The 21744-nt window shown below is 37.8% G+C and overlaps 1 protein-coding gene across 2 annotated transcripts in view; it reads left to right on the top strand.

The window, feature by feature from the left end:
- The window catches only part of EYA1 (EYA transcriptional coactivator and phosphatase 1), a 158015-nt gene extending 136549 nt beyond the window's left edge, over positions 1-21466 (top strand). For both annotated transcript variants that reach the window (XM_053990742.1, XM_053990753.1), the window contains 6 exons: positions 9061-9119; positions 9309-9469; positions 9667-9781; positions 10101-10222; positions 12395-12495; positions 19820-21466. In XM_053990742.1, coding sequence (XP_053846717.1) covers positions 9061-9119; positions 9309-9469; positions 9667-9781; positions 10101-10222; positions 12395-12495; positions 19820-19900 — 639 coding nt within the window. In that variant the 3' untranslated portion in view covers positions 19901-21466. The remainder of the gene's footprint in view (positions 1-9060; positions 9120-9308; positions 9470-9666; positions 9782-10100; positions 10223-12394; positions 12496-19819) is intronic.
- The last annotated feature ends 278 nt before the right edge of the window (positions 21467-21744 follow it).

Here is a 21744-nt window from a genome sequence, read left to right as displayed (position 1 = left end):
GACCTCTAGGTCTAGTTCTGCTGCTGTGAGAAATATCTGTTTTCCTTGAGGCATGAATGTGATTTTGGCAGAGTTGGTCTGATTTGGCTGTGATTGGAGGATGGATCCTGGAAAGTCTTAGCAACCCTTTGGCTCTTCATTTCCTAATTGGTTAGCTAGATGTTGAATAAGGGGCACCTGAGGTCACTTCTTAAAAAAAAAAAAACACCATACATAGAAAGGACTGTAGAACATACTGAAAATAGACTTCTGGGCCATCAGACTCAAAAAAATAAGCAATTGCATGAAAGATTGTTGAATAAGCCTTATTCCTGGTGAGATACAAGGAATGGTTTCAGGGAGAGGAAAGCTTCAAACAGAGCTGATTGAATTATTTTCCAAATACCATAAGGATGGCAGCTGAACAAATCTTTGGTCACCCAGAGTGGAGTCATCAGGTCCCTACAGAGGAATACCTATTCCAAAATTACTATTCTCATTTGGTTGAAATAAGAGTTCACCTCCTCCTGATTTTTGTGATATCTGTAATGGGAACCTCCTCACCAGATAGTGGCTAGGGATGCTGTATGAGAAGCATGTGATTCAACTTCTGATAGTTCTTCATCAACTGAGAGTTCTGGGAAAGCCAAATGTAATTATTCCAAAACCTTTTAAAAGCATTAAATTTATTTTTAGAGATACAAACCTTATTTTTAAAGTACTATAAGTTCTGTGAATAGTTGGCAAAGACAAGTTCACTTTCTAAGGAACTCATCAACAATTGTGAACTCCCTTCCAGGCATTAGAGCAGTTCCCTGTGCTGAGGGACAGGGAACATTCAGACTGAGACACAAAGCCCATGTATTTGCATTTAATTTTCCACAGTAGCAATTCAAGAACAGCTCAGTTGCAGTGCAGGAAGGAAGGGTGGAGAGAGGAAAGGAAGTACAAATCACAGCACAGAGTTTTCCCGATAGTTTCTCATCTGTGATACTACTACCATGGGTGACTAGCAGAAAGTTAATGAAGTTCCACTTCATGAATGTGGGACTAAATTACATCACACGTGTAGCTGTAGGTAAATGAACAAAAATGCAAAACAAAGTCTTAATTCAGGCAGAACTGTGGCTTTGCTGGTGTGTGCAAAACACAGCTAAAAGCCTCAACCCGTCTGAAATGCAAGATGCCTGCCTGTTGTGGAATGTGCTTCTGTAGTTCCTGAGTGTTAGAGCTACAAAGAATAACAAATACCTCCTTTACTCACTTGAGAAGACCATTCCTATAGGCTTATGCAACTTATTAACCACTTAATTTCTTTCACATGTCAAATGACAAGTACCTTCATGCTAGGTGCCACTAAAAATACAGCCTATATGATTTCCTTTCTCAAGAGGATCACATGGGTTGTTCTTTGCAGATGTACATCTGAGCTGAAATATCCAGGAGCCTACCATGCTCGTAGCGCTTTATCACTTTATTCACCTTTCTGTTGCTTCTCCCTGGAGTTAGACCACCACAGGCTATAAGGTGGCACAAAAACTCTTGTCTCTCTAGCTGACACTCTTAAAGCTCTGACAAAGGATTGTTGTCCTCTTTTCTGGCTGGGCAAGGCAGTGATGGGTCAGCTCACTCCCCACTTCTGCCACTGAGCAGCAGCACAAGGGCCAACATCTGCCCCACAACACTGGGAGTGGGAAAGAAAAGGAAAGAGAAAAACCAAAGGGTTCTGGAAAGGTCTTCAGGCTGCCCATAAAAAATGCTTTTGCTGTCCATACTGGCAAGGCTAGTAGAGAGAATGTTAAAGCCTGGCTTTGTCTCATTAGCACACAATTACAAAGATGGGAGACTCACTTCCTCAAAGTATTTCAGCTTTCATTTCAAACAGATGCATTTAGAATATTATCAACAGCATCAAGGCCCAGCAAGTTTGAATTAATTGGTCATGTGGAACTGAAAGACTCAGCTTAGGTTACGTTGTGAAAATTTCCACGTGAACCCCTCATTTCCAGAGAAATGAGACATTTTAAGGCTTTTGTGGAAAAATAATTATTTTCATAAGTTTAATTTTTAGGTCCTTTAAATTTTAAATATATTTTAACAATCTGTAGTGTATATAGTTTCAACAAAATCTATATGTTCCTAAAAGTGTACTTTCAAGTTAATGAGTTAGGGAATAATTCATTACATTCTGATGAGATTCATGGCTTTTTTTTCTTCTTAAAATATCTTCATATTTTATTTTCACTGTCTCCCATTAATCACAGAGTTTTTTTCTCTTTGCAAAAGCATATATTAGCAGATAATAGGAATCATATAATAAAGAAAGTATTTACATGTGAAGTGCCGGCCTTTTAAAATACAATTAATTTGACACTTTAAACTTAACACCACTATCTCCAGGAATAAAACACACCCTTCAAGCAGATTCACTTGAGTTTTATTTAGCTGTTTCTATCTATTGGTAAAATTTTTTCTTTGACATCCCCTTCCTCTTCCCTTCCTGCAAAATATACAGAAATAGAATAACATAATAGAAAAAAACAACAAATTACTTTGTCAGAGTTGGAGCAAAAACTGATTTTTAGAGAGACACTCTACCCACTGCAGTTGCCGTGTAGATACTTCCTTATGTCATGTTTTATTTTAAATAGGATTCTTCCAGTTACAAGATGTAGTTGAAATGAAAATGTAAACCTTGATTTTAGCGTAGCTAGTTCAATAAACAAAAGTTGTAGAATAAGATCTGTATTTTGGAATATACACTGTTTACTTCAAGAGTATCATATTTGATCCAAATGCATTTGTTGATATGAGCAAGCAAAATAGAATTTTAATCACTTTTTCTATTAGAAAAGAATGGCATCCATTGTGTGCTATAAAAGGGTTACATGTTCAGTGCAGGAGAGTACTTTAAAGTCATTGGCTATGAAAAAGAGTTTGTAAATAATTCCAGTTCTTAGTCCTCAGTATTTATAACAGCTAATATAGATATAATAATTTATATAGATAATAAATTTATTTAGATAATTTATATAGATAATAATTTTTTTTTTGTTCTGATGTTCTATTTAACAATAAAATATAGGATTTGGGGGATTTTGGTAGGGTTTTTGTGTACTTTTTTAAAATAATAAGCTTCTCTTTATAGTCTTAAGTTTAAAATGGGAGCATTTTGAAAGCCTTCACAGCCCAATTTAATTCCTTGACTGTTCATCCACAAATTGTCAGACAGAATGAAGTGGATTTCAAGAACTCTCTTTGTTCTTAATATCCTGTGCCTGACCCACAGGTAATCTGCACCTTTTTTCTTCAGCACCGAATAATTGTGGTGGGAAAGAAAAGAAAATGTTAGGGTCACAAAGTGCAGGCTAGACAGAGATGACAGGTCCTGCCAATTTAGTGCCAGCGTTGAGAAGCTGCGAACCGCAGTGGCTGCTCTTTCACATGGATTTGTGCTGTGCGTTAGCAGGCGCTCCGCGATGACGGCTTAGGAAGCTCAGCACTTCAGCCTTTGTTGCCTTGGCTTGAAAGGAAGTGCAGAGGGTTTTGTGTATTTAGCAAGCACAGAAGTACAGTGGGGAAGCATTAGGCACATTTCATACTATACATATGTGTATGTGTATATATATACACACACACACAGAGGATGTAGATGTGCTGTTGTTCAATTTTCCAACCTGCACATACCAGAGATTTTATCCTTCTAGTCAAGTGAAAACCAAAGGTTGACTGCTAAAGCTTAATAAATGCTGGAAAATAATGTTGGTGCATGTGGTCACAACTATGAGTAAAAAGATGGGGGCATGGGGTGTTCACAACCTAGCTTTGAAATACGTAATTGTTGCCTGGCAAAAAACAATTCTGACAATCTGTAACTCTGTGATTCCGAAAGAAGCACGTTGTGATGGCTAATAGGAGTGATGAGTATTTGTAGAGTAGATAATAGTCTTAAAGGGGATATACAACTAAAATCGTATATATATCTTATTCCTGGAAAAGACATAAACAGAGGTACTGCTGTCATAAAAAGCTGCATTAAAATCACTGCAGTGTACACTTGGGGATTTTTTTTTAATTTTTTTTTTTTTACAGATACTTCATATTTATAAAGGATTGCATCTTTAACTTGTTTTGCTAGATCTGTTCTCACATGTACATGACCAAATTTCTCTACTGTTCAGTAGGGAAAATGAAGCAGTGGATATAATTGCGTAATGACAGATATGAGAGGAACAGAGAATCCCAGCAATCATTTCCTGTGAGTTGGCCAGCTTCCAGGATGTCTCAATGGGCCTGCTGATGTAAAGGCAAAATGAAAATAGCTCATTCTGAAGGGTAGTTGTTGGTTGGGGTTTTTTTTCCCTCTCTTGTTTGACTTTGCAGACTAAGGTATTGGAACAATTAGTTGGCAGTGTGGTGTTAGTTTTCTCACGGTAAATTAAGCAGATTAACCAAATGTGAAAATGTTTTTTAGCTACAATCAGCAGATTTGAAACTGTAATATTTCAGCATCCTATGAGGTTATGTTAATGTTATTCATGTTATTCCTCTCTATAATGTGCAGACTTTTCCAGAGTTACCTTATGTCAGTGTTTATTCAAAGACAGCAGAATTATTAGATTTATTTTTGTTACTTTTGTAACACAGAAATGTAGAGGATCAGCATGCTAGCTTTTGCGTCACTCCACTTGGCATGTAGTATTGGCACGGATAAGAGAACTATTATAACAGCCTTAATCTCTCTTTTTATTATTATTGTTATTAATTTTCCTATAGTAAGTTGAGTAGTGAAGCATATTTTACATAATTATGGCAGAAGTACACAACTTGACGGGTGGTAGTGAAGGAGCAAAGTAATATAAATATTTGCAGAACACTTCTGCCATAAGTTAATGCTTTGCATATGAATCTTTATAAAGATCCTAAGTTAGTTTAAAGGAATGATTCTAGAGAACTACATAGGTCCAGGCATTTTAAGAGCTGTGAATGATTACTGTGGAGCATCTCTGGGAGTTTTTGGCTTGTTGTACAAAAACAGAAGAGAGAAGGAGGAAAACTCAGCAGGAAGAAGTTAACAAATGCTTTGGGAATGGAGCGGGGAGAAGACATAAGCTTTCCATGTACAAATCTTAGGCTAGACTCACCTAGTCATTCATTTTTGATTGCAATTTGTCTTTGCCTTGCTGCATTTCACTGGAGACACTCACTTAGCAAATGGTTGCAGCAGCTTTAAGTTGCTCTTGCAAGTGCATATCTGCTGCTGCTTCGAGCCCCAAAGCAGAGCTGATAGAAGGGAATGGAGAAACAAATCTCAGCTATTCCATGCAACATCTGTTGGTTTAATTGAGCTGCTGCAGGAGATTCAATCTAAGCTACCAGCTGTGGCACAGAAAGGTCTGAGGGACACAAACACATGGATCCATGCAAGCCAGCTGTGTGAAAGAGCAAAAAAGGACAGCATGGGCAGTAACTTCGTAAGCTACTATTGGTAGATTTGCCAGGTTACGCATGCTGACAATCCCCTTTTCCCTCAAAATATTACTTCTAAACAATACCAAGTGGATTTTGCTTTCCAGGGATTGATCCAAAAATGCAGAGCTGCATCTCAGCCTGTCTGGCTGAAATACAAATCTTCAGTACAAACATGTTATCACTTGTAGTTCCTCCTGAAGATTTCAAACTGGATACGCTGAAGTTGCAAGGTCGACATGTTTAGGAGCAAAACACAGCTAGCTGCATAGGCTTTATATGTAAGCCACAGGATATTTTGCTCCTTATTTGCCAATTCAGCCTATTTTAAGAGAATCCCACAATTTTAATTTTCTGCTTTGGACTTGACTGATAAACTGATCCTGTCATAATAAAATACATCTGCATAAATAACAGTGTTTCTACAGGGACTCTCAGTATTTGTTTCAGATCTCACTTTGCCAGAGAATTAGAGGGAGAATTCTAGTACTGTATTTCCTATGAAAATTTTACAAAAATGTCAAATACATTTATGAAAGTTTGAAATGGTGAGCCTGCAAACAAACTTCCCCCCCCCTCCCCCCACCTCTGGATGGCCATTTAGCTATAAGTCATCTCCCCTCACAGAAGCTTTTCTGAGAAGTACTTGAGGATTTTAGAGTCTATGTTTATATACACACCTTTGTGAAAATGTTCTGGTTTGAAGGGCATACTTTATCTTTTGGGCAGTGTTTTACCATATCCCTGATTATGGTGCATATTGAGCTAACTGTTATTTTAAGTTGTTGACTGTGTGTGTGCTTGCTTATATCTAATCAGAGGACTGAGTAGTGTCTCAGGTAGGTCACAAATAGAATGTTCTACACAAATCAAGCAGGTGAAAACAAATACAAGAGGTTCTGATGGAAGAATGGACCACACCAATTAATGATGAGTGGGTAATTGGCTTCTTTGAAGAATTACTCTTAAATAACTTCTCTGCTAAAAGAGCAATTGCTAAATGAATGTTTTTCCTTACCATGTTAAGGGGTGGAAAAATGCAGCCATCACTCATTAGCCCAAAGCCGAAGTCAGCTAGACAGCGTGAAAAAATACCTGGCACTCAAAGCTCACATTTAGCCTCAAAGCCGTGCCCTGCCACTCAAAAGGAACAAAACAGTCGTGCACTGTTTGTGACCTCCCTTTAGCTGTAACATAGTGTCAATCACATTGGGCTTTAATCCTTTCCAAATTATAACATGTATCTCTTGTGCTTTGTTCCCTTCCTGACTTTTTTTCTCTTCTTTTATTCCTGACAAAAGAGGACTATCTCTCTCTTATTATAGCCGATATTTTGTCCAAAATTTGCAGTGCTTGTGACATTTTCTTCCTTTTTCTTCCTTTCGTGACTCTGTTTCTGTACCTTTGCCCTACCAGTTTTTAGTCTCAGATTTATTTTCTGGGCATTTCTCTCCAAAATAATTCTTTCTTTTGATGCCACAACTTCTACTTCTAATATATCACTGCGGTTCTCACTTTCTACCTACCATGCAGGTGGTCAGACAGAAGGGGAGAATGTCATGATCCAAAGCTTGCGCTGTGAATTAAAGCTCCAAGTCCCCAGGTTCTCTCTAACTACGGTATCTAAGATGTAGTGGTCTCATTCTTCCTGCCTCCATCTTTTCCCTGAGAGAGTTGAATTTGGAAATTTTTTGAGTTATTCCTTCTTCCATCTGCTCCTTTGAGAAGATGAGCTTCTACTCCTTCCTTTAGTTTAGTGGTTACAAAAAAAAACAAGTTTCTTATTCACAGATTTCTATTTTGAGTCCTCTTCTCCAGCAGCTTGTTGCAGTTGTCATTCATAGTTTCGAAGCTGGGGAAGGAGAAATCACTGAGCAGTAGAAGAGTAACTAAAGTGGGAAGCTAATGAATTCAGGAGGGTGTTGCTACTTTAGCTTACACTCAGCTCATATTTGAATTGTTAATGTGGTGTGCTTTTGGATGGGCATTTGCTCTAGGTTTTAAACAGAAAAACAGTAAAAAATTATGGGAATTTGATAACTTGCTGAAGAAGCTTCTGGCTCTTTTTTCAGCCAAGTTGATTTTCAAAGCCTGGCAGCATATGCTCACACTTGTAGTTTCAGCTGTGAATGTACATCTAATGCATTTTGTCTGCCTAAGGAGGAAATTCACTGTATGCTGGTTAAATATGAGCAAATGTAATATTGTCTCTCCTGTGCCGGTTGTCACTACTACCTCTCTCTTTAGCACAAGCTACCTGTGTGTAAGATACAGAAGAGTAAGCATTATAGTAAGAATATGTTGTACAAGTGCAAAAGACCACACCTTCTTCTTCAAAACATTTCAGGTTTCTGAGGCATTTTTTGTAAACCAGTGTTTTTAAAAATCTAGAATCCACAGCCACCATGTGAGGCCACATAGGCTTCTTCAGCTTTTTTCTTATCTGAGGTTGTTGACCTCAGGAGAGGAGGAGAAGGTTACAGGGTCAAAGTCTTTTCCTCCTTGGAGCTTGCTGCTTGCTGGGAGAGGGTTGGCTGGAAAATAGATGTTTTAGAAAAAGGGTTGAGGGTCATGATTTTAATTCTGTTAGGGAACAGCTGGTTTGAGTTTCTTTCCACTTCTATCATCCCTCCCTTCCTCACAAATCCATGGAGAGAGAAAAATTTGTTCAGAGGAAAGCAACACAAAAATAAAGGATTGCAATATTTTCATCTTTAAAATAGATCATATTTGTTATAGGACTTCACATTAGGAGAGAAAAGAGGAAATTATTAAAATAATTGAAATCCATTATTGTTACAAGCATTGAATTGATAATTGATCTAAAGTGTCAGAGGTTTGTTTGCTTTCCTGCCAACACTTAAAATGTTAATAGTAATGTTTCAATGAATTTTTTGTGCATAAACAATATACATTGCAATTTTTAATTTAGTGATGGACAAAGCTAATTTTTAATGTGTTGTGTTAGTTTGCAGGCAAGCAGATGAAGAAAGATGGTTTGATTTGGGTATTTCTGTTCAGATTTTCTTCATCTTTGCATGCTGCTTTCATGCACTAAGACCAAAGAGAGAGAAGGAAACTCACAACTCTCAAATGAATGGCAAACTAGGAACAGATTTTTCATCTGCACTCCTCTGAAACACTGGCCTCAGGCTGTGTTGGTGTGTGGCTCAACAGCAATCAGAGGTCATAATTTCATTGGCGGTTAGCATCAGGTTTAATTTTTCTAATATGTTACATTTACCAAAATGTCTGGTTTCAGTTACACTTATGCACTGACTGAATCAGCTTTGAGCAGCATGATGTTTTAAGGTACCTGAAAGGCTACAAGAACATTTATGGAACACATATGCTAATTGTTTTTAACCACTTTCCTTTCTAAACACAAAAATGTGTTTTTGGAAAGCCATTTAATAGTAGTAGCTAATGACAGTGTGCATTTATTCTAAGAAATGAGCACAAGGAATAGGTAAAATAGTTGTTTTAACAAGACTGCCATCTACTGATTTCCACAATTAAAAATATCCCTGATTGTTCATAGATTTTTTTATATAGCTTTGTTTTCAAGATTAGCAAAATCAAGAAAACTATAAAATCTCTCTGTCACCTTAGGAATGCGACCAGGTTCACATTGACGACGTGTCTTCGGATGACAACGGTCAAGATTTAAGGTACAAGAGAACTCATTAAGATAAAAAGTTGCTTTGCAAATTCCTTCCTGGGCAAGAGATGGGCTGCTGGAATGCTCACAGTAGCCTACTCTCTTCTAACTGTCTTCTTGACCAGCCAAGTGGGTAGCTGGTGGTTCAATGTAGCCTGTTGCCTTTTATTAATCTGTGGGTTTTTTTATCTCTGCCCAGCACATATAACTTCGGAACAGACGGCTTTCCCGCGGCTGCCACCAGTGCCAATCTGTGCCTGGCGACCGGCGTGCGCGGAGGAGTGGACTGGATGCGGAAACTGGCCTTCCGCTACAGACGAGTAAAAGAAATATACAACACCTACAAAAATAACGTTGGAGGCAAGTGACTCTGGAGGGTCTAACAGACACGGATTAGAGGTCGTAAATGGGAAGAGCTGGTTTCTACTCCTTTTTAGGAGTGTTTAGTGAGTGTTTAGTTTGCAGTGTGCAGAAAATTGTCTGAGCTGGTGAAAGCAAAGGAAAATGACAGAGCACTACTTAATACCAGTGCAGACATGCCCTTGTCTACTCCACAGGTCTTCTTGGTCCAGCAAAAAGAGAGGCTTGGTTGCAACTAAGAGCAGAAATTGAAGCTTTGACAGATTCTTGGTTAACACTTGCACTGAAAGCACTCACTCTCATACATTCAAGGTGAGTATTAAGAGTAGGAAGGAAGCTCTAGGGTGTCTGATGATGATCTGGAAGAGGCTGTCTGGTGTGGTGGGCAAAATGCTGAAACTGGAGGACCTTATCGTAATTTTTTATTCTGATCTGACCATGCCGCACCTTGTTCCTCAGTACAGTGTTAAAAAAAAAAAAAAAAAAAAAAAAGTTCTTTTAAAGTGGTAATAATAATGTTGAGGGGTTCTTTTGGGAGGGGTAAGATTTTCCTTCTATTGCTTTTGTTTGTTTGTTTGTTTGTTTTTTTCTGTTTAGTTAAAAAAGGATATTTGCATTTTCTCTTCCATAGGACAAACTGTGTGAACATTCTTGTAACAACTACTCAGCTAATTCCAGCTCTGGCAAAAGTCTTGTTGTATGGACTAGGAGTTGTATTTCCCATAGAGAATATTTACAGTGCAACTAAAATAGGTGAGCTATTTTCATCATGTTGTGATACATTTAAAGCTGTATTTCTAAAAAGAAAAGTATTGTAGTCTATATTTAATTCTAACTTGCTTTCACTGTAGCAGATACAGAGATTAGTAACACCTGATCCTCATGGAACGTTGCTAAAGCATCCTAAAAGTGCTTTTCGAATGTGTGATGATCCAGCACAGAAAGCTTTGTATAGCTCTATTAACAGTGGTACAGTCTCTATTAGAAAGAAATGTAGCTGCTTTTTTCTCATCATTTCTCAAAACTGTGGGGCTGTGTAGCAGCTGAGAAGGGTTTTAAGAAGTGGTAAGTACAGAACATTGAAGTCTCCCTGGAGTAGCAGTAGGAGAAATTCTGTAAAGGTAAGCCCTGGCTTCATTTCTTTTCATGGGCTCTGGAGAAAATTTTGGTAAACAATTTACCAGAAGCAAGAATGTTTGCAGCAGAATGTAATTATTTAAGTTTCTTCATGCTGACTGTAATAAGCTTCAGCCAGGCAAATGTTTATTTCTGTTTTCTGGTTCAGTATAAAAGATGTTATTCTGAGTATGTGGAAGTACCCCAGACCAGATGGCAATGGTGTTTGTAGTTTTTAATGTGATTATGACATATCTGTTCTGTCTAAGATTCCCTCATAATTGTGGCACACAAGAACACATTTTTCATGTGTTCTTAAGTATCTATAATACAGCAAGCTCAAGTGGGATATTTTTGATTTTTTTTAACAAGACAAAACAAAAATTGGTTCAGAGTTTTACAGAGAAATTTGAAAGCATTCCTATAAAATGCTTAAAATGTTTCCTGAATATTAAAGTTACAGTGCCCTCTGTCAAAACTTTATAGTAAATTATAGCTTTGAAATATAATGCTTTAAATACACATTTTAATTAAAACATATTTTAATAAATCTTCACTTGTGACTTCAGGTATATGGGATAGAAGGGTGGTTTTGGAAAAATGTGTTCTGTCACTGACTGTCACAGGAAACCATGGAGTTTTTGTAACATGACACGATTCGTAATATTCAAACACTGTTTCAACTCAGTGTTGGAGGTTTCTTACACCTAGTGCCACTGTTAAATTATATCATTAAGTAGTTTGGCTTTTAATGGCTAGAAGATTTCATTTAATTTCCAGCCTACTTTTTCTTATGCTTTTATTGCTCTTTAGCTGAAATAACTATTTTAAAAAACCACAATTTTCCCCACCCAGTGCTGTAGACACACAGGTTAGCATGTCCCATGGCCAGACTAAAGTGACCTTTCAGAATGGGGACATTTGAGAAAACTCAGTTTTAGGCTTTTGCTTTCTTTTGTCTTCTCAGTACCATACCTGAAACTTCCCAGTATGGCTACAAATTGAAAGAGAGGAAATTTAGGTTAGCTATTATGAGAAAATTCTTTACTTGTAAGGATGGTGAAACACTGAAACAGGTTGCCCAGAGAGGTTGTGGATACCACAACTCTGGCAGTGTTCAAGACCAGGTTGGGCAAGGCCTTGGATAGCCTGGATAACCTGGATAACCTTAAATAACCTATTATAGTGGGAGTGTCCCTGCACATGCCAGGTTGAATTGGGACTAGATGAATTTTAAGGTCCCTTCCAACCCTTAGCATTTCTGTGCTTCTGTGGTACTTGTGCATAGGGCTGGAGCACTGAGATCATTTCCCTAGATGTGTGCAGGAATGACCCATATGAATGGATCCCAGTGTAGGATCAAGGACACGGCCCATGTATTGGATTACAGGCATTTAAATCTTAATCTTTTGCATGACCTTGTAAGTCAGGGTACTACTGTTTCAGGAGCTGTGATTAATCATGTCACAGGTTTTGGAGAAAAAGCTAGAATTTCAATTCAGCTTCAATCAATTTACTGAAATCAAGCTACTGGTTATAAGCAAATGGTAGATAATTCTCCTGGTGGTGAAATTCCCCACAAAACCTGTGTCATATTAGGGAATGAGACACGAAAGGTCATACTGTGGACCTCTAGGATGCTGTCTATGCTGCAGTGGGCCTTGATACACCATCCTGAGGGACAGACTCTTCTCATCTTGTAGCTCTGCTTAAGAATTCCAAAGGCTGGGGAGATCCAGGCTAAAAAGTTATTTATTTGATAACATCCCATCACCACCTATCTTGAATAGTCTGATCTTTTTCTTTCAGGAAAGGAAAGTTGTTTTGAGCGAATAATTCAAAGATTTGGAAGAAAAGTAGTGTATGTCGTTATAGGAGATGGTGTCGAAGAAGAACAAGGCGCAAAAAAGGTAATGGCCTTCTTTCAGTGGGGGTTGGTTTCAAGAGGCTGGAAAATTGTCTTTTCTTCAGCACGGGACAGCATGCATTGACATTTAGGTTGGATATCTTTGCCTTACAAAGTCTGTGTTGACTATATCTAGTAGAAAGCCAGGTAAGATTATAGATAATGATTTGCCCTGCTGTTCTCCAAAAGACACATTAAACTATGTATGTTTGATGCATTTCAAAAAGGGGCCAGAAAATGGGCCCTGGCTTTTGTGCCAAGAACTAACAGTTCTGTTTTCCTTGGCAACCCAAAATACCACATAGGATGTTATGAATGTAAGCAAAATATGGTGATTCTTAGTGATCAAAGGCAATATGCTGTTTGACTGTATGAAATACATATATGTCACACCTTAAAAAGACATGTAGGACTGGAGTATGTATACAGGAATTTCCGTTTTCTTGTGTGTCCATAATTTGGATTCTTCATTCAGACAACAACCTGTGGCTTGGCATGCATTCATAATCTCAGATAACTGAGCAGAGGATACTATTTGACTGTCTATTATTTTTTCCTTTCCACTGAGAAGAAGGGAAAACAATCACTTTTTTTTTTTCAATGTGAATTAAGCTGTATAAAAAGCAACACTTCCCATTCACAAATAATAGGCTTTATTTGTAGTCTTGCTTGAAAAACTACCCAAGGTAGCCTGCAGATACACACTCTTTGCTTGGAGGAATGAGGCATAACCTCAGCTATTTGAATAATAGGAGAAAGAGCAGGAAAACGGGCATTTTTGTTCTTGCTTCCTTTCACAGATAAATTGCTTTTACACAGCTGCTTTTTCACCACAAAACTCTCTGTGATACTTCTATCTCTTTCCACTGTGACTTTCTAAATTGGAGAAGTGAAACTAATTAGTCCACATGGCGTTTTAACAACCATTGACTGGTTTTGCTTCATGAAATCTGGGTTTTGTGCCCCTGAAGCCTTGCGGGTAGGTTCCCGGCTCGTCCCAGCACTTTGCAGAGTCTCAGTTTCATATATCCCTTTGGCGGACTGACGGGAACAGTTTGCTCCTTTCTCCTTCAGAAATGCCTTTCATCTTTGCAGAGAAATGTTTTCCCGCTGCAAATGATTACATTTTAAAAGCTGTATTTAAGATCGGAGGGGGGGGAGAAAAATTCCTTCTCTTTGTTCCTTTTCTGTTGCTCGGTGAAGTAGTGTTGTATATGATAATGGCAGGAGTAGTCCTTTTGGTAACATTATCTATTCCACTGCTTTTTTCAACAGGAAACATGATTCAGAAAAACATAAGAGAAAGCCTTTCCAGTTGCTAAGAGGAGTAGCAGTATAGAAAGTTCCTTTGTGCAATTACTTGTGTGTATTCTTTCCTGGTGGAAGGAATTTTCAGGTTGAAAGCATGTTAGATGCTCTGGATTAAATTATCTGCTGCAGCAATGCCAGAGGAGTCAATAAGTAGACCAGCAGCCCTGCCTTTCTGCATAAACTATCAATCTGATTTAGGAAAATGCTTCTATGATTCTTGTCCTGCTTCTTACTCCACCAAGTAAGAAATCACAATTTCACACTGGGAATGCAGGATTTGCCTTTTTAGTTTTTTTCCTTCACATCCTGTAAGAGTAGAAACCTTCTCTGGAGAGCACACAAACAAAACAGAAGCTTTGCCTCCCCAAAACTACCCAAACCATATCAATCCATAGTGGCATAACTGTCCTGTGATGTACCCCATTGTCATGCTTACCCCTGAATTTTGGTAGCTGGTTCCTTCTCTCCTTGCTTCCCATCAGCATGTCAGGTTTGTGGTATTCTCCAGAGAAGGGACAGGTCTTCTGTTACCTCTTTGCACAGCACTTTTCTGTAGGACTTTGGCCTGTGGTGAAGTCATCAGCATATGTGTGTTTCTTTACACTATTTAGAACATAAACAGTACAACCTTCTTTAGATAGCACTTCATTGTCTACATGTAAACTGTAATGAGTCTTTTCAAGCCTATTTAATTAGAGTTTTTTTTTTCTATGTTCATTCAGTGGATTAAAAAAAAAGGTTGAACTTCCAGCTTAGGGGGTAAGAAAGTTAAGGTTTATTATTAAAAATAATTTACCAATAATTTATAAATTCCTTCATCATAAAACAAGATTTTCATGTATGCCCTTCATTCATGGAAAATATTGACTCAATACAGCAGTAGAAAAATAAAAGAAACATTTAAAATATTTTTATTATTGTCATTAGTATAAAAATTCAATAATAGAAACTTTTTAATGCCACTTAAAAGATCATTGCTTTATTGAGAAACCTTTTTAGGATAAACAGTTTGTTCACAAAATGCCTGTTTTGGTTGATGTAAGTAAACGGAATACACTGTTACATTTCTGATAGCATTAGTCAAACTATGATATTGACACCTTTGTTTAGCTGTCATTTCCAGCAAAATATTTGATGAAACAATTAAAACTCTCAGGATATTTGCACTGTGGATTGAGGAATGATCGTACCCTTCTGGGTCAGTGCAGCAGCCAGTAAGCTTGGCCGTAACACCAGGGTTCACACAAAGGTTGATATCAGCTTCCCCAGGAAAAGAGGGGAAGGAGGGCACAGAGAAACCTGTGTGAAAGTCCAAAGGGTGCTCTGGGTGCTGGCACCAGTGCCAGTGTGGGTCAGAGCCACCACCTCAGAGTGCCACTGTGGTGACACAGCTGTTCTCAGTACAAGGGTCTGGGGTTTCTGGCAGAAACTCCGTTGTCACAGCATTTTGCTTTGCTTTGCTTTGTTTTGTGTTTTGGTTTTGGAGGTTATTTTGTTTTGCTTTGTTGTGTTTTGTTTTGTGCTCAACTTTTGCCTTTGTCTTTGGAGACATATTCAGGAAATACTAATAAGACAGAAAAACCCCAACTCCTGAGTTTTTCTGCTTAGGAGAATTCTCCAAAGGATTTCTAATTTGTGAGATGAGACAAAGGCTCCTCTGCACTGAGGAGCTGGATTTTACATCAGGTGATTCAAGAGAACCTAGGCAAATGGGCTTCTCCTTTGTCTCCAAAATGGTCATGCTGCCTTGGAGGAAAAATCATAAATCTTTGTGGAGCAATAAATAGAATATAAATGGGTATCCAATATGCCATTGCTTTTAAGCTCAGAGTCACACTGTGCTGGTCAGATTTGGGGTAGGAAGTAAAGACGGCTGCTTAGCAAATCTGGCAGGAATACAATAAAAATACTGTGAAAGATGACAAAAACTGATGAGTTTTCTATTCAAATCCATCACAAATCTCGGGAGTAAGTTTTTATATAAATATGTATTCATTTAAGGGAAGGAGGATAGAGGATAATCTGCACTGTTTGGTGTTGCTGTCAAAAAATGGATTTGTTTTGCATGTGTATAAATAGCAACAGTATTTTGTGGAGTAAAATAGCTGAAGTTTTGTACATTTAGTAGGTACATGCTGACAATAAAATTATTTCTATTTCAGAAATAAAATAGCCTAATATCTTAGGTTATTTAATAATACTCTAATTATTAGGCTTACTAAATTTGTAGTTTCATTTTTATGCTTTTTACATCAAAACCAAAATTTTGCCATCATATTTAATTTCAAAATGTCATCAAAATCAAATAATTTAAAAGTTCATAGATGTTTTATTGCTAAGTATCATCTACCAAACAATTCATGATTTTTAAAAGACAAAAGCTTCATATTTACTTGGAAGATGTTGAAATAGTAGACTTAGAGTTCCATTAGATACTAATGCATCCAGTTTCACCACCTATTTATTAGTGGTTGGCATTTGTCATCCATTCTCCCGCAGCAGCAAATGCGAGATTAGCATTTCTTGCTTGGCTCAGAATAGAAGTGTTCTGCATGGCATGGGTGTGCTAAGTGTTGGCAGGGATGGCTTTTTAAAGGCAATATTGAGTACATATATGTATACAATGGATCTCTTGCTCTCTCAAATGATCTCAAGTCATTTGGCAAGAGAAAATGTACTTCCATCTCACGGGTGTGTTGCCACTTTTGACATGGCTGAATAGTTGTGAATCAACAATGCATGTTAATACAGGAATAATAGATAAGGTTTTGTATGATAATTTTGTTACTTTAAAGGTTCTAATTTCATACAAAATCATTATCTTAGATGGAGTGAAAATTAATGTACATGCCTCATGAAAACACATGCATATATATGAATATGTGTGTGAGGCTCTATATATACACACAAACATACAGATACATATAGATCTGTATCAGGTTTGTTTTGCCTCCTCACAGCCCTGAAGGCCATACTGTAGGGTCAGACTGATAGAAATCTGAATTGGCCACATTCAGCCATGCCCAGGGCATCAGAGCAGATTCCAGCCCCATGCAGGCACCATGTTCTTGGCATGCTTTATTTCTTGGGTTTGTGCAGCTGGCCTTTAGACATACATGAAGGAGCACTGAAAATAATTATAATCCTGAGAATTACACAGCCTCTTTTTTTTCATGAGACTCTATTGTCATTCCACACTTCACTGCAGTAACTGCATGGAGTATAGGTATACTCCTTTCACAGACAGACATAAATAATGCAGAGGGCACTTAACTAAATTTGAGATAGAAATATATAGTGAAAATTATGACTGCTTACAGTTTTGGTTTAAAATCTGATCATCAACAGCTGACCCATAAACAGGGTAATCCAAAACTCAATATTGCACATGGGCATCTAGCAAGAGGTGCTGTAATTTGATTTAGCAGAAGCTAAACCTTCTGTTAAATCAATCAGAGTCTTTAACTGCTCTATCTGCCTGGTGTGTGTATGCTCTGTGATGCTGAGGTTGTTACTAGGGAAGCAGTTATAAAGCTGGAGCTGCATGGAGTAGGAGCTGGAAGCCAAGAATTTATTCCTATAGTTCTCCCTATTCATTGATTTGCTGTCTGACCTTGGAGGGCATCCATGTCATTGACTCTTGGCTTCTGCAGAGACTCTTTGCAAAGGCAGGTGTCCACCAAAGTCTTTGCCAGCCGCATCATAGGTGTGCTGTTTACACCTCCCTGACCCAGTGGCTAAAATAGACCTGCTGCCAAGCTGACTAAGAGGAGGAGCAGGGAGCTATGGCTGCTGTCAGGGAGACCAGCTGTGTCCCACCTGACAGGGATTTGAGAGAGAAGAGGGAAGCTGCAACCTCCCATGAAATGGAGGCTAAGCATCTGCTCAGCCTGACTGCTGAGTGTCGCCGACCTGTGCAGTCATCTGGCAAACACAGCATGGACCTGCTGCAAGCACCCATGACTCTTTGTGCTTGATGTAGTACCTCTTTCAGACATTTCAAATTCTGCCAGAATGATCTTGCAGCCTAAGTTAGAGATAGGTGCACAGAAGCTTTTGCAAAATCCAGAGAATGGCATGACTAGCAATTTTTATTTCATATTGGTCTTGCTGGTTCATTTCCTGAACATGATGCAAGAAGTTCGTCTTTAGGAAATCTGTGAGTTGGAAAGCAGCAGAAAGCTTAAGCAGAAACCTTAAGAAGTCTAGCCTGACAGAGCACAGAGGGTAGGCTGCCTGTATAATGTAACAGGGAAGAAAGACCCTGGGACATGGAGTTGTAACTGAGTGAGCTAACTGCATCTGCTTTCTGTACCTGGTGGAGCATAGAGATAGTACAGTGGAAGTCCAGATTGAAGATGTAGGGAAAAAAATGTTTTAGTGTATAACATTTCCTTCTTAAGGAAGAGATCCATCTATTAAAGTGTTTTGGAAATATCACAAGCATTTTTTTCAAAAAAATATACCTCTATTGTCTCTGAATTTTGTTTGGTTTGTTCTCTCCATTGTCAGCCATTGCTCATTACTTTATCTTCAAGCTGAGATTCAGTTAGCTGTTTCTCAAGGCTTTCTAACACTCTAGAGCAAAGCAAAGCAGAACAGAAACTGTTACAATGGTGTTTTCTTGGGGATCATTTTGTTTTCTTCCTTAAGCAATTCCTTTGCTCTAGAAGCTGGGCATACTCAGAATGTGGGCACGTGTTGACGCATCCATATTGCATCTTCATTCAGATCAGGAGTGTCATATCAAAGAGGATGTGATAGGCTGATTGTTAACGTGTTTGTCTTCTGAGGCAGGTATAAAAATTACAGTAAATGTGCAGCTGGAAACAGTGAGTTTAACATTGTTTTCAAAATTTTTCTCTAACGTAAAATTTGAGAAGACCAGAATGAAAAAAGGAGAGCAGAATAAAAGTCGCAGAGGAGATGGGGTTTCACCTCTGATTTCAGTGGAATTAACAATTTACTCAGGAGGTGCTGAAGTAGGATGATGAAAGCCTCTTTGGGAAATCATAGATAAGATGGTTGGGAAACTTAGAAGCTAATGTGATAATAAATTGCTTGTGGTTTGCCTCCTAAAGATGCCAGGACACAAACTGACCCAATGAAAAGGTGAACACAATCATGTTAGCCTCCAGAATATTGTTGAATTGAAACTATTTTCCCGTTGGATTTATAGAATAATTTCCTGACAAAAGCTGATGGTTATCTTTTTCCTTTTTTTAAATTTATGCAAAAGTTCTTGTTGACATTAGAACCCCTAGTTTCAAGTAGAAAGGCAGTTCTTAAGTAGATTTTTGCCCTTCATGAATGAGGTAATCTGTGCTTTTTCCTGAGATTTATGCTTTTTGGTTTATTCAGGTTCTTTGCAAAAGTATTTGTGCCCCAGACAGATTTTATTACAACTAATAGGAAAAAAATATGTATTTATTTTAATGTCCCATATGGAAAAGATGCTCTAAGATCAGTGTTAGCAATGACCAGTGTTATACAAGCCACTGGGATAAAAATCTTTTCAAAGTGATGTGACACATCACACATAACACGAGTTATTCTGAATCACCATTACTCTGTTCTTAACTCATCTGCCAAGAGTAGTTTTTTACAAGGATACACATTTTGATAGTAAACAACACTTTCACTTTCTTTATTTTCTTTCTGTTTCCTTCCTCAAACTACCCACATGCTTCATGTGTGTGTTATTTGGTTTATTTTTCTCCAGAAGTAATATTTTCTTCTGCAATGTTCTGAAATCTGTTTTTCATATAAAGAGATTAGAAGCCCCTCCCTTCCTTATGATCTCCTGATGTGTTTGCTGTAGTTCCTATTGTAAATAGATTTGCTGTTATTGAGAATTTATGCTTAGGGGGTGGGTCAGAGAAACCAGACTGAAGGACTCAAAGTTTTAAGAGCTCCTTTTCTCTCCCCTAAGTGTTCTCATATCCCTGTGAAAGACAAAGAGTCTAAATACCAGAATGCTTGGGGTTATTTTTACATGTTGTCTGTGCTGTTCACAGCATGCTATGCCATTTTGGAGGATCTCGAGCCACTCTGACCTTATGGCCCTTCACCACGCCTTGGAACTGGAGTACTTGTAGCAGCTTAGCAGCACTTTCAAACCTCAGAGCCTCCTTCTGCCCGTGGATGAGATGCCTGTGTCTTGTGTCAGCATTGGACTACAGAACTTTGTGATTTCGACATGTTGACGTGCAGCTGCAATCGGTCTTAACCCTTGCCCTTTCAGAGAACGGAGGAGCATGTCCTTTTCTTCAGAACAGCTGTTGGCTCCGGTACTGCCAGTCCAACGAAAATAAGCCATGCGAGTGTTTGAACAACTCATCGTTACCGTGTTTGCTACCAAACAAGAAATAGAGGAGGAAAAAATAAAATGGGGAAGAAAAAAAAAAAAAAAAAAAAAGAAGAAAAGAAAAGGAAATAAGAGGTTCAAACCTGTGAAGAAAAGAAAAAGGACCTGCAAATGCTTTGTAGTTTTTAGCCTCTTCAATGTGACACACACAATTTCTTCAACACAGCAAACTTGATTGCACAATGAAGACTGAGATTTTACAAAATATACCAGTGGAGTAATTTTCTTATAAAGAAGGTTTACGTTTTGGTTTCTCATACCCAGGGTACTCTGTACATCTTTACTTATTTATGAACAGACTGTATTTTGACATCATATAACTGAGGATATGTGTAATAGGATTAAAGGCTATTATAAGCCTTTGCCTTATGGTACAGCAACTACTTTTGATTTTAGCACATTACAGAGTAGTTTAAAATATGTCTAATTTAAACTAATAGGTACATCACTGAGACAATCATGTACAGGAAGAATTTTTTGTGTAAATTTGTAATAATGAATGATTCTTTTACATATTGTTAAGGTAAATGCTATTGAAAGATAGTAATGCCTTGTTGGTGAAGAATGAGGCCACGTGTGCACAAATTTGTGCAGTGCCTTATCAATGTGTTGGATATAAATATGTAGATAATGAATTTTTTTTAGATAAATTTGTCAAGACCAAAAGCATGGATGTCAAGTGTCAATAGGAATTGGGTTTTGTTCTCAGCTGTTTCTCTGCCATTTTCTTCTCTCACCCACTCTGATTATGAAAAGATTGATTTTGTGTGTCCCCCTGGTCAAAGCAAATACAGATAAAACCCAAGTGAAGAGGAAGCCTTTATTGTCTTTTTGCTTCCTCTTTTAAAGTTAACATATTAACTCTTTCTTAGAGTATTAAAAGATTAATTAGGAGAGTCATTCCATAAAGAAATAGAGAAAGAACACAATATATTTTAAGATGTAAATTAAACTGGAACCTTGGTACTGAATAGCCTTTGTCTCATCCAAAAATGAAGGAAACTATCATTACTAATATTTTTAGAAATTAGAAATGTGAATATTTTGGAGAAATTAAACAAGAATGCTCATATACATTTAAGTTTTTTAATCCTCTTCCACCAGGAGTCAGATTTTCCCAAGACATAACATCCATTGCCGGCAATGGAAATGCTGAAATTATTATCACCAAGGAGTTAAAATTTGCTTTTGTCTGTACTAACTTAAAGGACAAACCTAGATCATGTCTGTCTGTGACTTGTGACTTTTCTGATCTTGAAGGCTTTGAGCTACTTGGTTAAATAAACTGTTAGTCTGACTTTTTGGCTTGAATTGTACCAATTCCCTTGGCCCAGTTAAATATCTTATTAAAAAGAAACCTCACCTTTGTTGGTTAATTTTCTGGTTTTTCTTCTTTCAATTTTTTTAAAAAACCACCAGCCTCGAAACAGCTACCTGCAAAGCTACAGAGCACCAATATAGGTACAAATCAACACTCTTCTCTATTGGAGGAATCACACTGCTGCTAGAATAAAATATTTGTGGATTGCCTTAGTACCAACAGAGAGGTTTTTATCTTACCAAGACTTGCACGTG

The sequence above is a fragment of the Vidua macroura genome, chromosome 1 (genome assembly GCF_024509145.1).
Source record: "Vidua macroura isolate BioBank_ID:100142 chromosome 1, ASM2450914v1, whole genome shotgun sequence".
NCBI classification, from domain to species: domain Eukaryota; kingdom Metazoa; phylum Chordata; class Aves; order Passeriformes; family Viduidae; genus Vidua; species Vidua macroura.
The sequence above is the reverse complement of the archived record's forward strand: the minus strand, read 5'-3'. Positions and strand labels throughout refer to the sequence as shown.